The sequence below is a fragment of the Phasianus colchicus genome, chromosome 6 (genome assembly GCF_987193195.1).
Source record: "Phasianus colchicus chromosome 6, bPhaCol1.hap1.1, whole genome shotgun sequence".
Lineage (NCBI taxonomy): Eukaryota > Metazoa > Chordata > Aves > Galliformes > Phasianidae > Phasianus > Phasianus colchicus.
The window spans coordinates 7,016,799-7,042,476 of record NC_143441.1 but is presented as its reverse complement, the minus strand read 5'-3'; the positions used below and the strand labels follow the sequence as shown (position 1 = coordinate 7,042,476).

The 25,678-nt window shown below is 39.5% G+C and overlaps 1 protein-coding gene across 3 annotated transcripts; it reads left to right on the top strand.

The window, feature by feature from the left end:
* The first annotated feature begins 246 nt into the window (after nucleotides 1-246).
* On the top strand, nucleotides 247-20,692 carry HERPUD2 (HERPUD family member 2). 3 transcript variants are annotated; one of them, XM_031590467.2, is made up of 8 exons: nucleotides 249-699; nucleotides 7,356-7,433; nucleotides 10,599-10,712; nucleotides 12,710-12,867; nucleotides 17,047-17,169; nucleotides 17,484-17,807; nucleotides 18,603-18,717; nucleotides 19,191-20,690. In XM_031590467.2, the coding sequence occupies exons 1-8, from the start codon at nucleotides 553-555 to the stop codon at nucleotides 19,350-19,352; spliced, it is 1,221 nt and encodes a 406-aa protein (XP_031446327.2). In that variant the 5' UTR covers nucleotides 249-552; the 3' UTR covers nucleotides 19,353-20,690. The 3 variants fall into 3 exon arrangements, with proteins under 3 accessions (XP_089998417.1, XP_031446327.2, XP_031446328.2); XM_031590468.2 differs by lacking the exon at nucleotides 7,356-7,433; XM_090142291.1 differs by lacking the exons at nucleotides 7,356-7,433; nucleotides 10,599-10,712 and having other exon boundaries at nucleotides 247-699; nucleotides 19,191-20,692.
* The last annotated feature ends 4,986 nt before the right edge of the window (nucleotides 20,693-25,678 follow it).

Sequence of the window (25,678 nt, the reverse complement as noted above, 5' to 3'; positions counted from 1 at the left end):
CACACCACGCTGACGGATGCGACCACCTCAGCAGGGCGGCTCTGCCCACACAGTTCCTCCCGCCCCCACAGCCGCCACGTCACGTCACACCTCCCCCCCCCTTCCCGTTCCCGCTGCCCGGCGGCGGGTCGCAGCGCGCATGCGCAGTGCCAGCCTCCCGCGCGGCCTGCGGGCGCCCCTCAGCGTCCAGCGCGGGAAGCGCCGAGGGCGGCGGAGGAGGAGGAGGAGGAGGAGGCGGATGAGGAGGGAGGCCGCGCTTCCGGCCTCCATTTTACACAAACAGCAGCGGGCTGGAGGTCGAGGCTGCGCGGCTCAGCTCGGGCTTTCCTGTGGGTGCGGGAGGGCGGCGGCTTGCTGAAGGTGGGCGCGTGTCTGTTGGCGCCGCGCCGCCCCCCCGCCCTGCCCTGCGCTGCCCTTCCCGCCCGGCGCGGTGATGGGCGCCCCCCGCCGCCTGCGGAAGTTCCGCCCCGCTCGCTGAGCCCATCCCGAGCGTCCGCGGCTCCGAGCGGCTCCGTGTGCCGGGCGGGGGGACAGGGGGCCAGGCCCGGCGGCATGGAGCAGGGCGTGGTGGGCCATCCGGTGACCCTGATCATCAAGGCGCCCAACCAGAAGTACACCGACCAGACCGTCAGCTGCTTTCTGGACTGGACCGTGGGCAGGCTGAAGTCGCACCTCTCCGACGTTTACCCCAGCAAACCGGTGAGCTGTCGGGCGGCCCGTCTCGCTGTCGAGGTGGCCTCTGTGGCTTCTGAGCTGGGGAAGTGGCCGTGCGCGGCTCAGGGCCTGCGCTGGGCGAAATAAACAGGGAACGGTCCCGCTTCCACAGCCGGTTGGATCGGCTCCCTGCTAACGGGGGAGTCCGAGCATAAACAGCTGCTCTTCTGGGTGCTTTAAGGAGATGGCAGTTCAGTGTGCTGCTGGAGGCCACTAGTCTTGCTCCACTTAACTTCCCTAGAGCAGCGTTTTGTAGCTATTAATCAAATCTAGGGCTAATCTCTGTAAATGTGAGCATTCTGTCTGCAGTGATCGCAGTGCTCCTGGCATAGCCAGGGTACTCGGGGTGGGACAGGTAGGTGAGCATTTGTAGTGTCATCTGAAACGTGGGGTTGAACAGCCTCTTGAGAATTCTTTCCTCTTTTCTTTTGGGGTGCCATTTTTTGAGGTGGGGCTGGAAACTGCCATCAGCTGTTTTCATAGAATCGCTCAGCTTGGAAAAGACCTTAAAGATCATCGAGTCCAACCACAACCTAACCCATACTACCCCTAACTCTAACAACCCTCTGCTAAATCATGTCCCTGAGCACCACATCCAGAAGGTTTTTAAACACATCCAGGGATGGTGACTCAATCACCTCCTTGGGGAGCCTATTCCAGTGTTAAACAACCCTTTGTGTAAAGAAGGTTTTCCTGATATCCATCCTAAACCTCCCCGGCACAACTTAAGGCCGTTTCCCCTCATCCTGTCACCAGTGAGAAGAGACCAACCCTGCTCTCATTGCAATCACCTTTCACATATTTGAAGAGAGCAATTAGGTCTTCCCACAGCCTCCTTTTCCCCAGACTAAACAGCCCCGGTTCCTTCAGTCTCTCCATGCAGACTTGTGTGATGCCAGTGGCTGTATTTTGCAGCCGTTAATGTGAAAATATACAGATTTCTATTCAACATGGGAAATACAGTTCTTTCCCAAGTTAAGTTCTGAATTTGGCTAATGAAAGAGGTTATGAAAAACCATCCTCGTAATGGAAACATAACACCTGCTTAGAATGGCAGTCGTGTAGAATAGCATATTTGATTCTTCTGAAAACCTGTTCCAGAAAACTGAACAAAGACAGTGACTGACTTTGTCTCTGCAGTACAGTGACATGTAGGGCCTGGACTTTGCTGTGCAAAATGCCTGACAAAGGTTGCCTTTATATTGTAAATGATTAGTGTTCACCTAAGTCGATAAAGTAATTATTGACAGGTTTTTTTTGCTGTTTTTGTGGGAGTAGGGAGAGGAAAACATGCCTGAAATAGTAGCATTGTGTCTGAAAGGGATTTCTTCTGAAGGAGAAAACAGGAGAAAAGCAGTCAGAAGTTGCATCACTTATGCTATGTATTTGAGAACTTGTGGACTTAGTTATTGCTTTTGTTAGCTCCTTTCTGAGAGGCTACCCACAGCAAAGAAGACAAAGACACTGCTTCAGTTGGTTGCTGCCTCTTCCTTGCTAGAACGTCCTCTTGTGGGGCATTTGTATTCAAACACTCATTTTCTGATTCACCCTACAAGCTTGCTGAAATGATCTTCTAGGAGGAATCCCTAATGAACAAGAGGTTTTTATGTTGAGTTGCATTAACCAGTGTTATGATGTTACGTTTCAGTTGCCTGAAGTGTCTGTCTCCTGTTAAAAATTGAATCCTCAGTGTGTCTTACCTTACTAAAATGTAGTTCAGAAATTACTGCTCGGTGTTAAAATGAACAGTTTAGAATCCCCAGAGCTGTTCTGGGTTAGATAATGGCAGTTTCTTTAGTGAAAATTATCTCAATATTTCAATTTAATTTGGCTTTAATGTACTTACTAAATTGTTTGTCATTAAACACAATATTGTTACTTCATAGAGCCTTTCAAATTAATAACACTGGAATGTAAGAAAAGGATCTCCTCTGTATGGTCAAATTGGAAAGCTTATCTTTTGTCTGGTTTTGATGTAGTCTTGCTGCTTTTATAGTTTTAATTTAACATTTATTTACACATTTGTGCTTTTAAGATCCTCTATTTTTTTTTTTTTATTTTTGAAACAGAGCAGCATCAAAAACTTGTCAGTAAAATGCCTACCTTCCATGGATGTGGTATGTCCTGGAAATAACTTCTCCACGCTATTTTAAAAGTGCGAGGGTACAGCAGAACACAGCTGCTGCATGCAAGTATTGCAATGTCCTCAAAGCAAAGGATGCAAAACAAATCAGCTGCTATCGCTGCAGTACAATCCTGCAAGTTTCCATGTGTGACTTGTACCTTGTTCTCCTATCTATATCTAAATTTAGTTTCTTTTCTAATTGGTAAACTAAAGGTGAATTTGGTAACAGCACTTAGAGTAACTGTTTACTGAGGGCATATCTTCAGAAAATGTGATTGTTGAAATAGGCAAGTGAGAGGCTGGGCTATGAGGCAGTGTTGTTTGTGGCTACTAGGTACATTCATGTGGATTACTTCCGTGAGTATGTATAAATTCCAAATACAGGTAGTTCTAAATTGAGTTAGTTGTTGTTAAAGCTGGAATTTGTACTTTGTAGAATCACAGAATCACCAAGGTTGGAAAAAACCTTCAAGATCACCCAGTCCAACCATCCACCTATCACCAACAGTCTAAACCATGCCCCTCAACATAAAATCCAAATGTTCCTTGAACACCTCTAGGGTCGAAGGTAGGCAGCCCATTCCAGTGTCTGACCACTCTTTCAGAGAAGTAGTATTTCCTAATGTCCAGCCTTAATATCCCCTGGTGCAGCCTCTAGTTCTATCATCAGTTATACAAGAGAAGAGGCCGACTCCCAACTACAACCTCCCTTCAGGTAGTTATAGAGCAATAAGGTCTCCTCTGAGCTTCCTCTTCTCCAGTAGGTCTTCTTCAGTAAGTCAGTGAATAAGCTAGAGGTTTAAATCGGCTTTAAACTCGTTTGTGGATCTATACTAAGGTTCATATTTATCAACTTTTTTCCCAACTTGTCCAATCTTTCATTTGTTATAGGGAGTTATAACTTCCCTATATAGTTATCATAGAAGCATAGAATGGCCTGGGTTGAAAAGGAGCACAATGGTCATCCAGTTCCAACCCCCTGCTATGTGCAGGTCGCCAACCAGCAGACCAGGCTGCCCAGAGCCACATCCAGCCTGGCCTTGAATGCCTGCAGGGATGGGGCATCCACAGCCTCCTTGGGCAACCTGTTCCAGTGCCTCACCACCCTCTGGGTGAAAAACTTCCTCCTAATATCCAACCTAAACCTCCCCTGTGTCAGTTTAAAACCATTCCCCCTTGTCCTATCACTGTCCACCCTCACAAACAGCCATTCCCCCTCCTGTTTATAAGCACCCTTCAAGTACTGGAAAGCCACAATGAGGTCTCTCTGGAGCCTTTTCTTCTCCAAGCTAAACAAGCTCAGTTCCCTCAACCTTTCCTCACAGGAGGTTCTAACTTCCCTAAAATAAATGCTTATTGAAGAAAAGACTACTTGGAAAGTCATCTGTGCATCTCAAACCTGTTGGATCTTGCATTCTGAGTCTTAATCATTGTTATCAGTTATGCCCATAAACATTAATTTATAACTCCTGTTTCTCATTTCCTGTAGTACCTGTCACCTAGCATGTATTTTTCCCACAGTTCTAACCATATGTGGTTCTTTGGGTTTTTATTTCCTATGGAAGAGGGGCAGAGAGGTTGAATGACCTGAAAACCAGATGTCTTGTAACTGTAGCTGGGGATAGGTCAGAGACTGTACGTTTCTAACAGACCTTACTTCATTATCTTCACTTTAATGGTTTTGGAAACTTTCTTGGCATATTTAATTTGAATCAAGCACTGTAAGAGTCTTGCTTGAAAAACGTAAGAAGAAAAGCTGATAAATTGCTAATTTAAAATTCATAGCTTTTGGATTATGATCAGAAAACTGTCTTTTCCATCCCAAGTTTGAGCTTTAGCTTTTGAATCCTTGAATTGTTTTATCTCGTGTTTTGAATTTGCTTCTGAAACTGAGGCAGCAGTTAGTATTTTGAAGTCCTTTTCCATGGCAGTTCGATGTTTGGTCCAGCAGCAAGCATGTTGTTCTTTCAGGCGGGAGCTGGGCTGATGAATCCTCTCTGGCAGAGGATGAGTTGAATGCCTGTTCAGTTTGCTTTGGCATATATATGAATTGATAAAGATGAAAACACAGCAATTTCTTCCATCTCCAAGTATTAATACTAAAAAAAAAAAAAAGAAACAAAAAATTCTCAGGTTTCAGGATTCTAGGATGGGTTTAACCTTGAGAATTACAAAGGATGATTCGTGTAATGCACAGTTAGATATCTAAGCTATGTAGGGAGGAGCATGGAGTTCAGGATGACTTCTTCCTGCATTAATGTCCCTGGTGTAATATGTTCAACAGCATTCAATTTTTGTTAAATTAAGCTATAAGCATTTTTTTTAAACTGTTCTTTTCATCTGGGTAGTCGAAATACATTAGTACTATAGTAGTCAGATTGGAGGGGTCACTTTAATCCATCTGTTTCTTATCTGTTAAGGATTTATTTATTAAAGTACTTGTATTGTGCTTGTGAAGGAACTTTGTTATATGGGGAAGTCTCTATCTATGATATTGAAGGAAAAGATCTGAATTGGAGCATGTAGGGTATGGTGTTATGGGCCAAATACTGTGCTCCTGAGCTGCTGTTGGATGGTGGTACAAAATTCTTGGTTTAGGGTTTCTTCTTGTTTGTTTTTGCTTCGTTTTAACTGAGCCTGTCTCAGGACCTAGCAGTGGTGTCTGAGACTTCTTCCTGGTTCTGCTCGTGATTTGTAAGCGACAGGTTTCTTCCTTAGGAAGTCACAGCTTTATGCAGTCTTAATGCTGTGCTGCAAATTGTTGATGTTCTGAGAAGGCCTTTCCCAGATATAAAATCCAAGTCAACTTTTGTCCTGCTAGGAACCTGTTCCTGACTGAAACAAGCAGTCAATGAAACAGAGTGGTGCAAAAGAATTTAGTCGGATTTCAGAGACTGGCTTCTTGTTGCTGTTTTAAAAGAATAAGTCAGTAGAAATAGTGCAGTGATGACTTACAGTTCATGGCACTGTTTAGCCAGTGGAGCTGGAACTTAATAGCTCTGTGTTGTCAGGCTTAGAAAAGTGGTTTGCTGTGTCACTAATTTAAAATGTAGGATGAAAAAGAATATAGAAAATGCTTCTTCAGCATAAGTGACAGAAACAGTTCTGAGCTACGTGTGGCAGGTTAGTCACTCATAATTTAAACCCATGTACTTAATCATGTAGAACTAGTATGACTTCGGATGACTATTTAGTTTTTAAAGCAGAAACTACTCAGATTTAATGCATACTTAAAATTCTTGGCTTAAAGTATTCCTAAATCTTGTGAAATATCTGGGGGAAGAGTGAAGTTCCGTAATTCTTCTGTTTTCTCCTGGTCTCTGGATGTCACATAAAGGTTATTGCCAGGAAAGAGATTGTCAGGGCTTCTGTGATTTACCTTTCAGCTGTTTGGGCCTTAGTGTTACTGTGCCTGCAGAGAAAACAGCTGGGGATGCTGGGGGAGGTTAGAGAAAGAGAGAAGCAGTGTAAGGCTGGCTGTTAGGATGGTGGGAAGATTCTTCAAATATTTCATGCTGATAATGTGTGTCAGTTCCGCTGGTGTTAAGCTAGATTTCTTCATCTAGCATTTGGTTAGGTTAGCATTCTTTCCAGTGATAAAAGCTTTGGATTAATTTGCAGTACAAGCAGGTAGCTAAACTGAAGTTGGTTAACAGTTGGGTTCTCTTTTAAAAAACAAAATATTTGTTTCTATATGGGTGAACATTTAGAAGCTTTTCTCAGGAAGGGAACTGTTTATTCACAAAGTTACAGCAGCTTAAGTTATATGCATTACTAGACAACTGTGTCAACAGGGTACCACAAATACAACAGCTGAGAGTATTTAAATGTTACTGCCTTATAAATTGAGCACAATGTATTTTTAAATCTTTATTATTAAACAGTTCTGAAGTGTGGAAGTGCTAAGAACAGGCAAATAAGTTTATTCAAGTTTGAAGGCTCCTTGTAAAAAGGAAAGTCCTTTTGCTTCTAAATGTTCTTTACTAGCTTCCCCTGTATTTCTTCTTTCTGTTTTATGTTTTCTTTGGAGGGCTGATGGGTGGTGGGAGATGGAGTTGGTAATGGACAGATTAATAACAGAAATTCTTTACAGAAAAAAAATTGAAACCTGTCCTCCTGTATCTTTTAATGACTGTTCCATCACTGTGCTAATTTTTTTTCCCCTTGCTCCAGCCACTTCTCTGTCTGCTTTCCCAGCAACTGTGTGGGAATGGGAGCAGGGAAAAGAGTGAATCTTCTTGAAACGAAGGGGATTTTGAAATGTACTTAATGGTTGTCTTGAGCAGCATTTACCAGTTAAGTGTTGTTAAATGTTAGGGCACTCTTGGTGAGTGTGTAACAGCAGACCTTTTTTTCAGAAGTAAATAGTCAGTTGGACTTGGACGACCTCTGAAATGTTTTAAAGACTGTCCATTGGTGGTTGGAATGCTAAGGGGTGCATCTGCAAATGTTATCACCAGCTGTATGTCTGTACAGCTGGAAAAAGCTAAATTCCTTTCTTTGTCCCATCTCCTAGTCCACAAAGGATCAGAGACTGGTGTATTCTGGCAGACTGCTTCCCGATCACCTGCAGCTGAAAGATGTTCTCAGAAAAGTAAGCTTTATATCAACACCGTATGATTGCTGAGCAAAAACACGTTTTAGGAAATAGGAATTTAGTCTGCATTGTTTAACTTCAAATTTTAATAATAAGGCACAACATGTGACCAACTGAATAATGTTGTTATATTTTTGAAAATGTATTTTCAAGTATCCCTTGTTTGTATGATTGTAACGCTTGTGGATTGAGGGATGTTTCTGATTGATGAGAGATTGATGAGCCTGCCTAAGTCCCAAACAAGTGACGTGTAATGGGGAATGACTTCTTGGACATTTCCTGCTTTGACTCAAGCAGGATTATTTAACAGAACTCAAAGTTTTGGACATCATTTCGTTTCCTGTATTTACTTAAATCCAACAACTTACGTCTAAAACACAGAAACCAAAAGGGACTTGTGAGCAAGCTAAGGGTTTTACATGCAAGTAAAGACTTTTAAATTCACTGATGGTTTTGCTGGGAAAACTATCTGTTGTCCTGGCTTTATTCTTCAGGAATTAGCTGTTCCTGATGTTTAAAAAAAAAAAAAAAAAAAAAAAAAAGCAAGGACCAAGGCATTTCTTTATTTTGCTGGCTTATCTGACTTTGTGTTCCTTAGGCAGCGTGTAGATTAAATCCAAATCCTGAATACTGATGACATCTGATGTATGACATCTTGAAATACACATGATTGCTTCTCAGTTTGGATTTGCATAGCTTAAGTGGATGCTATTGAGTAATAGAAACTTCTTTTTCTATACATTAAGAACTTTACTAACATAATGAAATACTCTAAAGAGGGCAGAGTATCGAGGGCTTTTTGTGTTTCGATTTTGATGCTAACAGATAATCTAGTGCACTGTTAACTATTCTTTAAACTTCCAGTAAGCAGACCTGGGTGCATCAGTAGCTGTATTTAGGAAATGTTTTAAGTCACTAACAGCTGTTACATCTTGCAAGCATCAAATGTGTACGGGCACTAATACAGTTCATGAGTGTTGGTAGTGATACTTTTTAGTAAAGTACTGAAGTTAAATTCAGTGTAAAAATTGTAGAGCTGAGTTACGCTTTTCCATTTTGTGCAGTGTAGTCTCCTCCAAAGAAGAATAATTTTTTAGTAGAAGTGAATAACTGAACTTGCATGTCAAATATGGAGAAAGTGATGGAGTCCTGAGTATTGCTTAAATAGGCTGCTGCTATTCCTTCACCATCTTGATTCTGTAGGAAATCTTACAAAGTTGGATTCACCTGCTTACCAAAAATGTGATTGTATTTACTGTGTTTAAGTTTACTACAGAACTGAACTGAATTATTGCCAACTGGAATCTTTAAAGGTTTGTAAAAATATTTATCTAATTTTGCTCAAAGCAAAGATTGTGATGGACAAAATCAAGTCTAAGCCCCTTCAATTCACTTGATCTGCCTACAGCAAACTCCCTCACAGTAGATACAAACTGTGTCAAGCCTTGTTAATATGATAGAGAAACTGTCTTCCTTCAGTATTCAAGGGATATTTTTGAGTATTTTAATTGGTGTAGGCCTTAGGTTCAGTTATGGAAATTTACTGAATTTAGAAAAATATCCATCAGCTGTAAGTACAAAGGATTTCAAGGGGGGGGGGAGGGGGAAAGCTGCGTACGTTTTGCTTGAGCTTTTGATTGTTCTTGATTGCAATTTCAATCTGTATTCTTCCTATTCATTTAACTATAAGTTCCTGTTATTCTGAGAGGATTTACTAAGTCTTTAGATTAGCTCTGTGATCCTTGCTTTTTTGATACTGAACGATGTCATTTTGCTGATAAGAAGCACCTGGAGGCTGGATGGCTTCAAGCATAGTGATCTTCAATGTGCTGTATATGAATAACATGTTTTAATAAACAGTCACTTTCTGCCTTCCTTTACCTCCCTGAGTCGCTTAAGTTCTTTTGTAGAAAGAAGGTAAGTAGTAGTTAGGTTCAAGGCTTTTGACTTGGTAGAATGCTGATGGCTTGTGTTCAGTGCTGTCTCATTATTGCTTGCTGTCACCAAGTAGTAGGAAGTGAGAGTGTAACAGTGGGGCTGTGCTTCTGACTAGAAACTGATTTATGCAGAGGAGTTGCAGATTGCATGCATGGAGAGAGAGGCTATGCTAGCCAGAATGCACAGTGGTGTATAAAAAGCAGTTATGCAGGGCTTTTTTATTCCTAAAGGTCAAAACTGAAAAATGAGTAAATGCTTTTTTACATTTTTTTTATACTTTAAAAGGAACAGTATTTCTAAATGTCATTACGTTGTATGCTGTAGCCTGACTGCACTGCCCTGATTTCAGTAGGTGATAGCTTTTTTTTCTAGTATATTTGCATATAAAATTTGATTACAAGGAAGCTGTGGTATGCAACTTAAGTATGCATAGCTATTTTTGTTGCTGTGGCCAAATGTTTTCTTTTGGTATAGTAGAACAGATTCAGATTGAAGTTTGTTATGACATTTGTGTTTTGTAGGGGAGCATATTCACAAAGAACTGGTGTAAGCTGATTACTTTCATTGCTGACATGGCTATGAGTGGTCCTGTTGGTTCACTTCCTCACTTACAAGTATTTAGGAATACTCAAATCTGGTTTGGTGTTTTGCATAGCATTTTCAGAGTGTGGAATATCTTAGCTGGGTGGTATCTGCAGGGTAGACTTGAGTTAAGCTTAAACTGCAGTGGCTAGTATATTTTTCTTATCTTGTCCTGCTTGTGGAATTCTAGCTCCATTCTTTGTTTTTCCTGTTACTGAATAACTCTCTTCATTAAATCTTAACACAAATGAAGGCATTCTTAGCATTTAGGAAACTGAGCACTGTAAAGACTGTGGGTTTTTTGTGTTTTGTTTTTCAACCCAAAATAAAAGTCAAAGCCTAACCTGTGCTTCCTCACATTTCTCTTGTGTGTTGTTTCGTTGGTTCTGCTAGACTGCAGCATTAGGGGAAAATGTGGGTAAGTGAATGCTTAGCATGTGATTGTGGTCAGCTATGAAGAAAAAGTCCTGAAACAATAAGTATCTCTTGTTCTAGACTTGGTTTTTGTTTTGTGATCTCTATTTTGTGTAATGTATCATTACTGATTAAAAAGGACATTTTGAAAGTGGATTTTTAAACAGTTTTTGCATGTAAATTTTGCAAATATTGTTGTTTTAGCTCTTCCATCTCTTTGATTTTTAGCAAGATGAATATCATATGGTTCATCTGGTGTGTACTTCCCGGACACCCCCAAGTTCTCCAAAACCAAGCACCAGTAGAGGTGGTCACGGAGCTTCAACCTCCAGCAGTAGCTCAGTGAGTTTTTTTTAATATTAGGACATGAATTTCTTCTACACTGAGGAAGCTTTCCAGCAAACTATCTTCTCATTTCTAAAATTTTACTGTAAAAGTGTGTGGTGAAAGCAGAGTATATCTTATGAATGTGTAGCATTATACTTTTAAAGGTGCCACTTTATTTAATTAAACAAACTGTAACATCTCATGTTTCTTAGATGCACTGCTTCCCCTAACCTATTATTTCTTCCCCACTTTATGGAACAGTATGCCTTCCTTTCCTTCCATCTTCCCGTATCCCTGCAGTTCTGATTAGTTTGTGAATACCTTCTGTTGAAGAGAGACAAGTCAAATTAGTGCCTTCCTTTTGAGAATGGTGGAACTTGGCCAGTGTTCATTCTGCCTGACAAGAACTGGCCTGTACTTAGGCAGTTCTGAAGCAATCAGTAGCGTTGGTAGGCTGTAAGGAGATGAGGAATAGAAAGCATTTGTAATGTTGTATTAGTAAGTTGTTCATAGGTGGTTTTTCTTGGTACATTTTGAGTTCTGTTCTTCATCCTTCTCATCTCCTACACTGGAAGTGATGTTGTTCTTTAGTTGTACTCAGTTTTAACAGAAGGGAAAGTAACATTTCTGCTGATGATGTGCTGGTTGTCACTGTAATCTTCTTGGCTTTTCCAGAGCTGGTGGTATGAAGTGATCCACAAAGGTTAGTCAGAAAGGGGAGTATAGAAAACTGTTACTCTTCATCTGTGGTGTGTTGATAATCAACACGTGAAATACCCTTTCAGTCATAAGCTTTCTGTCTTGATTATCTGATTGATGCTGTGATGTTTCTGACTGCTATATGATGTAAAAATTGACAGTTCAGTGGTAGAAGAGTGGATAGTCAGTGCAACGTCTTTCCAAAGACTGTTGTACTTGTGAACAGCAAAATAAGTACAAAGGGGTCTTTTGTTTTATTGCTATGTAGATTAGTTACAAGTGATGTTAATAACTGTGTTAATGAGTACTTAAAGCAGTCAGTGTGTGCATTGTTAAATTTATGATACATGGAAGGAAGCAACCAAATTCCAAGGCTTGAATGGCCTTTGTTCTTCCATTTGTTTTTTTTGTTTTCACTACTGTCTAGTGATAATTTTTTGTTTTCTTTTGTAGGGCAAGTATGATAAAGATGTCTTAAATAGTTGCAGCTTCTCAGTTACTGAGTTGTCAGATTTGAAGAGGGTTTTTTTAATGAGTAAACATCACAATAATGCTTAGCAATCAAATTTGGGCATATAATAAAACTAAAATAAAGCATCTTGGTAATCAAATTACAGTCTTGTAGTGGTGACAAATGATATAGGAAACCCACCTGTTGTCCTGCTTCTAGGATTAAGTATTTGTTCTGGAATGTGTTGAAGGCCTGAGACCCTATGTAGGTGATCATGGGAGCCTGCAGAGTTCCTAGGTACTTTCTTGTTATTCCCTTCCTCTACCACCAGCAGCTGGCACAGTAATTTGGATTGGTAACTGTCAGGTTGAATATGATGATTAGAAGAGTAGAATGGGAAACTGAAGACAAGGGCAGAGAAGAGTGTTTTGTTCTACAGCAGGCACCTCTTGTCTCTAAGTGTAAAGCCACAACCTGGGTTCATAATTACATCTGTTAACAATGTGTTAGCAGTAGCCTCTAGAATTTGCTGCTGCTAAGTATTATTATTTTTTTTTAATTAAGCTTTTGTTTCAGCTTTTCAAAATCTTGTTTCCCAGTGATTTATGAATTTCCCTTGGAGCTGTCAAGTGTTGTGTGCTTCTGAAAACTTTACTTTATGTGCAGTGAATGCAGTTTTCATATTTTTTTAACTAAAACCTTGCCAGAGTATATACAACCCCAGTAGTCTTGCTTGTTATTTAATACACAACAGAACAGTTATAAACCAAAGCTTTAAAGCAAATAATTTTTCTAGGACATGGTTGTAACTTTTGTTATTGTGGTAAAAATATCCCTAACCTCAGTTTCATTTATTATGAAGAGTTTGGACCATTCTGGATCAACTGCTGCCTCACCCACAAACCAAGAAGCTTCATCTCCATCTTTGAACACTGGTGCAGATGGAGTGAGACACCGTAATCTCCCACAAGCACAGAGTGATCCCATACCGAGCCACCAGTTTCCTTATTTAATGCAGGGGTAAGTGAGACTGAAAGAGCTAAGGATTGCTGTATACTTTTTAGAATACTCTTAAATGTTCCCTTACAATTATGCTTCTTTAGCAATCTTCAGAATGACTCTGCTGTTTTGTCTCAAAGCATAAGTCACGTTTAGAAGCATTTTTTTCATGTGAGCATTGATGTTTTTAAGCCAGGAGTGCTTTCTGCTCTTGATGTTCTGATGATGGGAGCAAGTGTTTATCTAGTGGCTGTAGTTAATGGATGTAACTGATCAAATTATTGTCTGGTTGCTCTTTCTTGTCCTTTATTGGAATCAACGAGACTAAATTTTTACCAGAATATGATGATTCTTGATTTTTTTGACACATACGAAATTCAACTCTTCACTTGTTCACACTGGATTCAATTTTAGAAATGAGGTGTCTGGAGTACATGTTTCTGAATGTACAATATCTGATTTTCCTGTGTGAAAAACAACCCATTTGTGCACTTCTTGATCTGTTAACTTTCAAAACCCCGTCTTTTTCTTTTTTGTACTTACAAAGTAACTTTCAGAAATCTTATCCTGCATGATCTTTACAGCTTCTTATTAATGCTGGTTCCAATGGGAAGGCAGGAGGATAATATATTCTTACATGTTAGCTCATCAGGGAATGCTTTCAAGAATTATTATTTTTTTTTACAAGGTGTTCTCCAATAGTGCTGAGTATAGTTTGCAGGTATTTTTAGTGAATATTGGGGGGAGGCCCACTAAAACAACCTATGAATCTGCCATTGATAATGCTTATTTTCCTCACTGAGGAAAACAGACAAGCACTGTTAAAAATGTATTTAGATTTGCTTCAATTAGTTACTGTTCTGTTAGAGTTAACCTCAACTGTTCTCTTTTCATCCCGAGTTCTTTCAAGTCCATTTTATTATTCATCTGAAATGTGATCTCTCCTGAGAAGAGATTGCTTTTTGCATTCAGTGGAGCATTCATGTTATTCTGACCACATCAGAACCACTCTGTGGAAGTGGTTATACATGCCTTTATGACAAAGCTAGATGACAGTAGGTTGACTGGCAGGACTATAGCTCAGTGTGCTGTAAATTAATTCCAGGAGCAATTCTTGCATATTATGTTACTCATCTGTAAGATGTTTATTTTTCTCTTAAAATTAACTTTTCACGTAAACATACCCTGAACATGGTATTTTTTTCTGTCATTGTGCATGGTGAACTGAATAGCCTGCAGACTTCAAAAAAGCAGAACTGCTTATTATGCTAGATGAAATAATTAAAATACACTTAGGAAGAGTCAGTTCAGAAGTCATTAGTGTTCAAAAAATGATTTTAAGTTATTCTAAGACTGTATCTGTACTAGCAGTTAATGTGGATTGAGAGGAGGGATTGTAGACTGAAAGAGGTACTGAGAACTTGGCATCAGCACTTGCATATTTCAGGGCTTTCTGTCTTATTTGGATTACATCTACTGTGATCAGCTAGCATGTGTGCATACCAGGCTGGATTGGCTCTGGGCAGCCTGGTCTGGTGGTTGGTGTCCCTGCACATAGCAGGGGGTTGAAACTAGATGATCATTGTGGTCCTTTTCAACCCAGGCCATTCTGTGATTCTATGATTTGTTGCTGAAGTGCATTAGCAGTGCTTCTGAAGGACGTCTTTCAATTCAATGAAACAAAAGAAATCCAGGTGGTGATCCAAGGGCATTCTTTGATGCAGTTAAAAGAATAGTAAAAGGAAATAAATAACTGGGAGATTTGCTTCAAGAATACAGTCCTGATCTAAACAGAGATGCCAGAGTAAATGCATATTAAATAATCCTAAGTCGTCTTGTAAGACTGAATTAATGGAACAGTCTGAAAAACTGAGATCCTTTTTTTCTTTGGGCTGCTAGGAACTGGCTTTGCTCTACTGTAATAGCTGGTCTGTTCCAGTGTCTGTTGTAGTCTGTTGTCTACTTGAAACACCTTTTTTAGTTCTGTTTGTAGTCTTCTCAATTAGTGTGCTGAAAAACAGATGCATCTGCTGCCTCTGTTCCAGGAATATGAAATACCTTCTGTTGTTTTAGATATTCTCTTAAACATCTTGTGATGCAATGAAATCTGGCATTAATGTAATTCTTATATAGACACCGACTTGTTACCAACAGTGGAAATTTCTAGCTGAAACTTATGTTGCTTTGTGAATTGTTCTTGTTGTTTCATGACCAAACATAGCTTTATTTTAGCTGCATGATGAACTATAGACTCTACTGATGAGAAAAGGTCTGCATTCATGAGGGTCCATTCACTTGAGCATTTTGCAACATTTTAATTAGTAGAGTAATTAGTACAAATAAATAGCAGAAATACTTGGCAATGAAGTGTTGATTTCTTGGTGTTTTTTTCAGTTCTTGGCACAAAACTTCAGTGTACAAATCAAATCCTCTGAGAAAACAGCTAAGTCGGATTTTTCAATTTTGTTCTCTGTAATATTTCAACATTTTCTCTTGCTTTGAAGTTTTTATAAATTGCATTGTCTAAAAATCTAGATTTGAGATGGGTCTGGACAAGCTGTCTGCTTGTCTACCAAGTCAGTCTTTCTCTGTGGAGGGCAAGAGCAGTGTTGTCTGCTCCTATGGACTTAGTTCAGGGCTCCAGTGTGGGTGAGACAAGCAGAGCAGATGGATTCAGTCTTGAAATGGCTTGTATTTCAGATTAGAGACTACTTGAAAGCAGTAAACAGATGAGAAACATGAAGGTGGTGGGATTGTTTGTCAAGTGTGGGCAGCCCACCTAAAGGAATGTTTTTGCATTGTGTGCATTCTAATGGTTGAAAGCAGGCGACAGAATGACATACAGACAGCAAACAGAATGTTCCAGAACACAAATACCAGCTTTGCTTTGTTGGTAGCACTTGCTTGCTGTGTTGTCTTAAAGAAGCAAGTGTATCGTGCAGGATGTTGAAATAGCACTTGGAGTTAATATCCTAGTCTCATATGAAATTACTAGTAAGTGTCTTTGGCCAAGGGTGTTGAACAAATGCATTTCTTGTCAGTGATGTGAGATGACAAAGACTTTATCAAAATAAGTAATGACTAAATCCAAAAACAACAAGCTGAGTTTTAGCAGAGTTGCTTGGCAGGCTCTCATCCAGAATGACAGTGATATACTTTCTCACATATAAGATGGAAAAACGTTTGGATGCCTTCCTCCCACCTTCCTTTCTGTGTGTGTCTGATATACTAAGGAAATCTCTTGCTGATACCTTTGTGGGGAGTGCCTAACTTAGAGAACAGGTGTAGTTTGTGGAACTATTAGAATCATAGAATCACGGAATTGCTCAGGTTGGAAAAGACCTTCAAGATCTTTAAGTCCAACTGCAACCTAACCACACTACCTTAACTCTAACAACCCTCCGCTTGCTGCCTGCAGTCTGAATGAACTTCATGCTTTATACTCTCATGCTATCCTGAAAGATGTCCTTGTTTACTGCAGTTCAGTGAATCAAAATCTTTAGGGGAAAGTGTTAGAAATCTTGCCAAAACACACTGTGTGATCGAGGAGGTAAGAGCAGCCAGAAAGTTTAAAAGCAGACAAATAAACTTATGAAGTTCCTACATGTAAGTTTTTATTTCTTGCATGTGAATCGGAGTTAAAAACCTATAGGGAGGAGAGTGCCTTATGCTATTAAGTATGCAGTGGGAAGATTAATGCATTTACAGTGTTCTCCCAGTTGTGGTCTGCAGACTCTGTATCTGAAAGATGAGTTTTGATCACTTTGCTTATGTTCAGTCCTTTGGCAGCAATCATAATGGTATTATTTCTAAAAGAAAGCTACAGAAGCTTGTAAGTTTTACATATCCCATAAGAACTTAAAAGGAATTAAATGGATGAATTTCTGCAGTTACACACAAAATTTTGCTGAATTGACAGCTTGTTCTTTTTGTCCCAGTGATGAGGCTAGTGACAGAAATCTCAAGTTCAGAAATGCCAGTTTTCTTCATATGGAAATAACTCACTAATTTACTGTATGAAAGTAAAGAGCTGTTTTGGAATAGTCTGTTTGACCTTGCCATGTTTCAATGTTATTTAAGTGCGTTACTTCAGAAGGACAAATGAAATGAGAAGTGTTACTTTAACTATTTTTTAGTACTGGGGCATTTTATAAATGTGGGAATACAGAACTGAATATTTTTCTTTTAATCCTTCCACAGCAATATAGGCAACCAATTTCCAGGCCAGGCTATTCCTGCTGGATTTCCTGTGTATCCTGCATTCAGTCCCTTACAGATGATATGGTGGCAACAAATGTATGCACGTCAGTACTACATGCAATAGTAAGTTTACATTATATTAGATGGTGCTGTGTTACAGGAATGAAAGGAAGATCTCAAATACTGTTTGAAGCATCAAAATGTTTGTGCTTGCTTTGCCTGGATGTGCTGTTTTTACATGGACAAAAAAAAATTACGAAATCCAGCTCTGGATTGGAATTAAATTATTGTATTAATAAGTAAAGATTTAAGAGAAAAAATATTTTGACCTGTATTATATCTGAAATTATGTGTTCAGCAATGCAGGGAAGAAGACAAGAGTAGGCTTAGAAACTGTTTCATGCTTTTTGACAGAAGTTTTGTATTTGAATCTTTAGCCAAGCTGCTGTTTCAGCCCAAGTGACATCCAGCACTGAATCAGTGAGATCTGCAGTCGCTCAGGCTGTAAATTCCCAACGTGCTCCTGCAAATGAGCCTGCAGCAGTGCCGAATGTAGCCATCCAGGAGAACAGGCCTGTGAACCCAAATGTTCAGATGAACGCCCAGGGAGGCCCTGTGGTGAATGAGGAGGACTTCAACCGGGATTGGCTGGACTGGATGTACACATTCTCTAGAGCAGCTATTCTTCTGAGCATTGTATACTTCTATTCTTCCTTCAGTCGGTTTGTCATGGTAATGGGAGCCATGCTACTGGTTTACTTGTGAGTACAAAACTTAAGTATAACCACAGATTAGATATAGGGAATATAGTGCTAGTGTACAGTCTTTAAACTGTGAGTAATGCTTCAAATACAAAAGTTTAGTTACTGTTCCTTCATTGTAAGGTGTGTTTAAATTTAAATCTCAAATGAGAAGAGCCAATTTGGAGGGTGGGGGAACGCATTCATGAAATGTTTTTACAGTAACTTGGATACAGCTTAACACTTGACACACAGTGCTTTTAAATATCAGTGATATTGACAGAGTAGTATTGTAGAAATGTAGAATTTGGGGATGGAAATTAAGAAAGCAAGTGTTGGGGAGGGAAGTTTGTGTAATAACTCAGAAGTATTCTTGTGTAAATCTGAAAACTTTACTGCTTCTATTTGAAGAGAGAACTGTGGAGCTAGGCTTATTTGTACATGAAAAATGTGTGAAATCTATGGAACAAATTGTCAGGCAAAAATAAGGGCTTGACACTTTTGCTTTCATAATGTATCATACAGACCTACACTCCGCTCCATTTGTTAAGATGTATCAGTACTGTTGTTGTCAGTTCCCTTACTGAAAGAAAGTACATCTTCTGGCTCAAGTGGCTGGGAACCTCAGTAAGACTTTTCTTAACCCAGAAATCAAGGAATATTGATTCTATTTTTCTTCTATCTTGAAGATAGACTTCTGGAAAAGTGCATACAACTTGTTTTTTTGAAAGCACTTGTACAAATTAATGCAATGGCAAAGAGAAAATTATCCTTCCTTTTAAAAGAGATTCTCAGCTACTCCATTTTCTTACATAGACACCAGGCGGGATGGTTCCCCTTTAGGCAAGAGGGTGGCCAGCAACAAGCAGCCAATAATGTGGAAGGGAACCGTGATGGACAAAATGCAAATAATCCTGATCTTGAAGAGATGGTGAGTAGAAACATACATACTTCACAATATAATACCTAGAAGTCTTACAAGGTATATGCAACTACCTGTTGATAATAATAAAAAAAAAAAACCAACGATTTTGAATTGAGAATATGAGAATATGTAAGATGGAAACACTGTGGGAGGTGCTTAAATCTATTTAACCTGTTCACACTGGAACAGGTTGCCCAAGGAGGGATGCCCCATCCCTGGAGGCATTCAAGCCAGGCTGGATGTGGCTCTGGACAGCCTGGTCTGCTGGCAACTCTGCACATAGCAGGGGTTTGAAACTAGATGACCTTTGTGGTCCTTTTCAACCCAGCCATTCTATGATTCTATCTTTTCAGTCTGACTGTTAGTCTCTACTTCAGTTGCATACCTTCACTTACTTACTGCAGTACAATATTGCTGTTAGCTTTTGTTGGGGCTCTGAAAGGAAGTAGCTGAATTGCTTTAATTTCTGTTTTTTAAAGGAACGACTTATGGATGACGGGATTGATGAAGACAGTGGAGAAGATGCTGGTGAAGATGCCAATATAGAGCAGCAACCTGGATTCATGGCTTCTGCTTGGTCCTTTATCACAACTTTCTTCACATCACTCATCCCTGAAGGGCCTCCACAGGTTGGCAATTAAAACGAAAGAGGAACTGCATCAGACAGTCTCAGTAGCCATATGTAGAAGTGGAGCAGACTCTAGAGAGTGTTTTAAACGCAGTGCAATTTCATAAAATTTATAATGTTATCTTTTTGATCACGGTGTACAAACATGTGTATTTTTTTTCTTTTGGCTTTCTCATGCATTATGTATTTTAAGCACAAGTGGACTACTAAATGCTTTCCTTAAGGTTCTTCTTTTTCTGAAGAATGAAATGTAAAGATACTGGTCTTCCATGTTTTATTTTAATTTCAGATGTGTATTACACTGAGGCAAAAAGCTTGTACTTAATCTGCACCATTACCTCTTTAAAGAGCTGTTAAAAATTATGAATGTTGACAGATTTTCCTAAATGCTGACTGAATAATTTCAGTGTATCTTGAGTTAGTTCCATGCAGGTATGAATTGGGATTTGGAGTTTGCATCATTCCCAAAAGAATGGTGTAAACACAAGGTTTACTTAGTAAAGGCATGTTGTCCTCATGCTGCAAAATACAGAGCCTCTTTTTGTATCTTTAGAAAGCTGAAAGCTTTTTATAGAGGCTGCAGTGAAGTTCATTTAATGTAGAGATGGCTGACAGCTCTTCAAAGAGAATCAAAAGTGATGGCATAAACCTTAAATGTTTGATACATACAGTACTTTTTAAAAAACATAGCTGTACTGGGGGGAAAACATGTAAATTAGTTTTTTTAATAAAAACTATTATGGCAACTCTTTTGGATGTTTATATGCATATTTGAATGCAGACAACTAAACAGTGCATTGTTAAGAGGAGGATATGATTGAGAGTGGAATAAAGTTAATCACGGTGGCATTACTGATACTGTCTACAGTGATGTGTTTGTAGCAGTGCTATAACACTACAGATAGGAGCTCAGCATCGTGGTGTCTGTATTCTCTTTGTGTTCTTTTTAAAATAAAACTGAAACAAAGAAAGGTTTACATAAGAGAATGACAGTGCTGCTGTCAGTTTTCAGTTTACTTCAGATTTTAGACTGTTCGCTTATATTTTTCCTTAATTTTGAAATTATCATGTTTTACCTAACTTCAGAATGACTGCTGGGATCCTGTTAATCTGTGACCAAAATTAAACCAGATGTCTATTTTTCAGTTACAAAGCAAGGCTCTTAAAGGTCTGAACAATGAAGGTTTTGTTTTCTGCTTGCTCATGACAAACTGCTGAAGCTGTGCAGTGAAGATTTAAGCTTGCATCTTGTTTGGTTTAATATTCTTGAAACTTTTGTCAGGTTTTCTAGGCCTTGTGCAGAGTTGAATTTCAATCTGGGGAAAAAATAAATGTGAACTATGATTTTTAATTTAAACAGCTTAAGAGTTTTTTGTAGCTCATAAAACATTCTCTATAACGAATCCTTCAAGGAGGATCTTAAAGAAGAAATAGATGTGTCTTTAAAGCATCAATCATTTTCTGGATAGGTAGCAATGATGAATAAATCACATTTAATATGATGTTTTACTCCCCCGTTACTGTGGACAGCTGCTTTCAGTTGAGAAGAACTATCATAAAGACTTCTTTTTAAGGAGTGACATGCAGTGGCAGTCTTGGCTGCCATTGGACTTGCTTGATCAAAAACTGGTAAGTTCAGAAACTTGTTTATGGGGTTTTGAGTAATTTAGCCATAGAATTGAACAGCGTGACATGTGGTGATAGAATAGAGAAGAAAAGCCTAGGAAAACAGTTCTCTATATCTTTGTAGGAATTGTCTTACAGAATAAAACAAAAATTATACAGTGTGTGGCTGTATGCAAAGCTAGATTCTGAATGGTAGCAAATCTTTAGCATGGGATGGAATGAGAAGCATAAGAATTAAGGCAGCATAGGATGTGCTTTGGTATTAATGTTTCTGTAATGTGCCTGTGCATCACTTGCTGTTTTTTAGTAGGAAGAAATGGTTGAAATTTATCTTTCTTTCACCTTACAGGAGGGCATAAAATGGCAGATACTTGATATTTAGAGGAAGTCTGTGCACCAACTAGCAGATCTATGCCAGCATGTTCAGGAGCTTCGTAGTGTGGTAAGGTAGAGATGGAGAGTGCTCCATCCATAACATTTGGTGTGAAGAGGCAGATGAGATCCACAGTACTGATGTGGGAGGTATACGAAAGGAGCGTATGCAGTACTGAGGAAATAGAGCAAGAAAGGTATTGTTGGCTTTCTCCAACACACTTTAGAACTGAGACGTGTCTCTATAGGCTTACAATGCCTTTTTGATCACAGTTCACGCTCTATTTAGCAATGCCACTGTTTAACAAACAAATGTAGTATATACCCAAGCCTTTTCTAGTTTAAAATAATGAGTGGTTGAAGGTTATTTTAATTTAAGAGCTTACAAGCTCTTCCTGGTGTTACTCCTTGCTGTAGAGACTTTGATGGGCAGCCTTTACATTCTGCTGCTTCCTGTTGCACTGTGGCTTATGTGAACAATAGAGCAACTTTAGGAAAAGGCAGCTTCTGCCTTACATATACTCTGTTGTCATCTTACCCCAGCAGAGGGAAAATACTTCATGATGTGAAGTTCATAATGGTAATAGGTGATGTGAAAGCACTTTGTTGGGGGGATATGATGTGAATAATCATGTTTCTGCTGCTTGTTTCCCATGTAATCTGAAAGTTTTCTAGCATAAGGCTTTTCGTCAGCAACCTTTGCTACTGCAAGGAAGTCCAGAACTTACACCATCATGACTGTGAATCTACTTGAATTTTTTGGGCATGTCTAGATAGACAGTCACAGGTAGGATTGCAGCCAAAGTACATGTGCATGTGCACCAGGTTGGAATGCATTTACTTCTGCACAGGCTAGTTGCCAAAGTATCCAGGCTGATACTGTATTGCTTGTGATTGGAAAGCTTTGATGCATTAAGTATTGGAGTTAGTTTAATTAATGTCACTGTGGTCTTACACGTGGATGATTGCAGTAGAACTATAAGCAGGACAATGTGGAGTGGGATGTGAGTTACCATACCACAACTCTTGTTTATTTCAAAGCCACTGCTCACCTGAGTAATAAGATAAAGTGAGGTAATAAGTCTCAAGATTTTTGTTCCAAAATAATTCCACTATTCTGTGTGGCAGTGGTTCTGTGTGAGTTCTGGCCTCTAGAGTTCCTGTAATATGAGAGGCAGCTTCGTGCTGTCAGCTGGTTTTATTCACTGGCTGCTGTTTACAGAAGCCCTTGCTTTTGAAAGAAGAGAGGGAGACAAATTGGAATGCTTAGCAGTTCAAGTGTACTTGAAAGACAGTTTGTTCAGTAGTGCTTGTTGGTGTAGAGGGAAGTGCAAACCCAGACCTGGAAGAACTATCCATTGGGAAAAAAAAAAAAAAAAAAAGCTGGTTAAGATTTTATCCCCCTTAAAAGTTAAAGAAGCAAGCAGTGTCCCATGGCAGAATGGGCAGAATGTGCAAAATTCTTCTATTTGTTTAATGTAAAGAAACCATATTTGTGATACTGATACACTGATGTGATTTTATTAGAATTGTTTTTAGGATATGGGCTGAGGAAGCTAAAGTCATTCTGCTCATCTGTGTTTAAGCTTAGGTTTAGTGTTCTGGCCTGTGAACCTTACTGTAATAAATTTTTTTCATGGCTGCAGGAGGAGCAGAAGTGAAGGAGGAATTATAATCCCAGGCATTCTTTTCAACTGCATGATATTAACTGTTAACTTGTTCTTACCCTAACTTAGTTTTGGCTATCCTTGGAGGAAAAAATGCAGAAGCAGAAGTCATTTTTGGAGCAGAGGGCTTTCCTGAAATGCTTTCGTTAGTAACTTGGTGCAAGGTTAAACTGTAGTGATAAAATAACCACATTAATGTGAAAATACGTTGCTGTGAAAATAAATGAGCAACTTGCCTAGCCAGCATAAGCCTGATGCTCTAATTAATCCGAGATAATTAGGAAAATGAGTAATAGACAAACTAAGAAACACATTGTGTGTGATGGAGTAATTCTCATGAGCCTTTCCTGAGCGAGGTGCTGAGGTCACCCCACTCATTTCTGGTTTCATGCAACAAAACCTTGCAGAAGAAATCTGTCTGAGGTGGAAGGGCATCCGATTGAAGACAGTAGCACTTCTAAAATTCCCCACTAGATGGTGGCACAACACAGCCCCTGCTACCGCAGCTGCCTGGTACCAGACCAGTGTGGTCCTTGGAAAGCTTTTTATTGTTTTTCGATCTTGTCTCTTAAGAAAGAAGACATTAGCCTGTGCGAGTGGGTGCTCTTGGTAACAGAAAGATACAGCATTGCAACCTGAGTCTGGCCTTGGGTGACAATCAGCTATTCAAGAGAGTTGTAATATGGGTAGAGAAAGCAGTGTTTTGGAGCAAAGTGGTGCGGGGTCCTACTGGCCTAATGTTTCACCTTGCAAAAGGTCAAACTTGCCTAGGGATAAGTTTTTTTTTTGAATACTGAGGGCTTGGGTAGTTTGTGCTAGAAGTATATGTTCTATGTACACATCCATGTCCCAGGTTCAGTGTAACTACTATCTTATTTTAGGAGAAAACCCTGGTAAGTGATTAATTTCATTTAAAGATTGACAGTGACAATTTTAGGAACTAATAGCTGTTTTATTTGCATGTAAGTTCTGCAGACACTTGCAGCTGTTCCTTTCTATAATCATCCAATATTACAAGTCAGATCTCAAGAGAAAGAGCAATGTATTCTATGCAATTAAAACTCAATCATAAATTATTAGCAAGCATTTGTACTCCTCTTGCATCAGGGAGTCACACATGGTAGTAAATGTACTGAGTGGACACTGTACATTTAAAATACCTTCCCATGCATGACAGTGATCTGCCTGAGATAGCTGGTGCCTGGAGGGAAGGCCAGGGAGTTTTGCCTTGACAAAAGAACCACCAACTAAACCCTTCTTGGTCTCAATTCCTGCTAGAAATAAGAGTACGAGGTATGGTGAGGGAGCTGTGAAATTGCTCCCATTGCTGTATCTCATTTCTGGCTTGAGGGCTTCATAGTCAAGGTTCTCTGAACAGTCCTATTTGTAGCAGTTAGACTTTCCCATTCAGAAGCATATGGTAATGCTCCTGCTTGGTGAAGTATTGCTGCAACAAGTTAGGCACCCTGCTGTCTTCATCTGGTTGGAAAAGAAAAACAGCTTCCAGATTGTGACACAGAGCTGGCTCTGGGAAATGTGGAATCCTTGGTTTTTTGGTTTGTATGCTGTTGATAATACTGTTTGTTTTTTTCTTCTTGCTACAGGGGTAGGTGGAACACAAGTTGCAGCATGAATGTCAGTAATTAGGATGATTATGTCTGACTTGGTCTTGATTTATCTTAACTTACATTTCCTACATCTTAATTATAATGCAAAGGATGGCATGTGTCTTCCTAGCAACCAGCTATGATGATACATGACACTTCAGAGCAACTAACGTTTTTAATTGCTGAAGCAAACATTTGTCTCAAGTCATCCAAATAACTTCCCCCTAAATAAACTGCAGCTGGTGGAGGACAACTGTCACCTTCGTGATGTTGTTTTGCCAATTGCATTTAGTTGGTGTGGGATGGAATTCAGTCAGAGCACTTGAGGTGCATTGCAAGGCGAGGTGACAGCATCTAAGAGATCCAGTTCTGTACCATGTAATACTGGTGACATATGCAGCATTACAACGTGGCACTGGTCTGTAGAAGTTGTCATTCTTATGGTGCTTAAAAAGACTGTCAGTTACCTGGTCCAGTTCCCAGTGGGGACACACAGCAGATCTTTTGATCTAATGGAGTGGCTGCATGGCATGACACAACATGAGCACCACTCAGTGACAGAAATATCTTAAGATATTGTTGCTATGAAATATACTATCTCATGATACCAAAGCTGTTGTTCTGAAGCACTAAAGGAACTAAAGCATTAAGCTGATCTGGACAACATCTTGGTTTTGTATTTCAAACAAAATGCAGATGAGTGAGCTAGGCAGAACACTGAAACTGTTGGCCCTACTCCTTATCTGCTGTCTGTGCATCATATGGTGCTGGCTAAATAAGCTGTGTGGATTTGGGCTGGCTTGCACTGTACAAAATTCTGGCCCCAAGGTTATTTGAGCTAATACTCTTTAAGCATCACAGACTTATATGATTTTGCATGTACATGAAATATATAATGCTTCGGTTACTTTCTACCTTGGAGTGTTTGCATGTCTAGAGTTGGTCTTCTGTCCTCTTATAGATGACTAAAACCACTTGAAAGAATTTTGGTGGGGAATAGATCTCAATTTTCTTCTGTCTTCCTTTGTATTGGCTTCATCTTCCTCTTTGTGACTGCAATTCAGGGA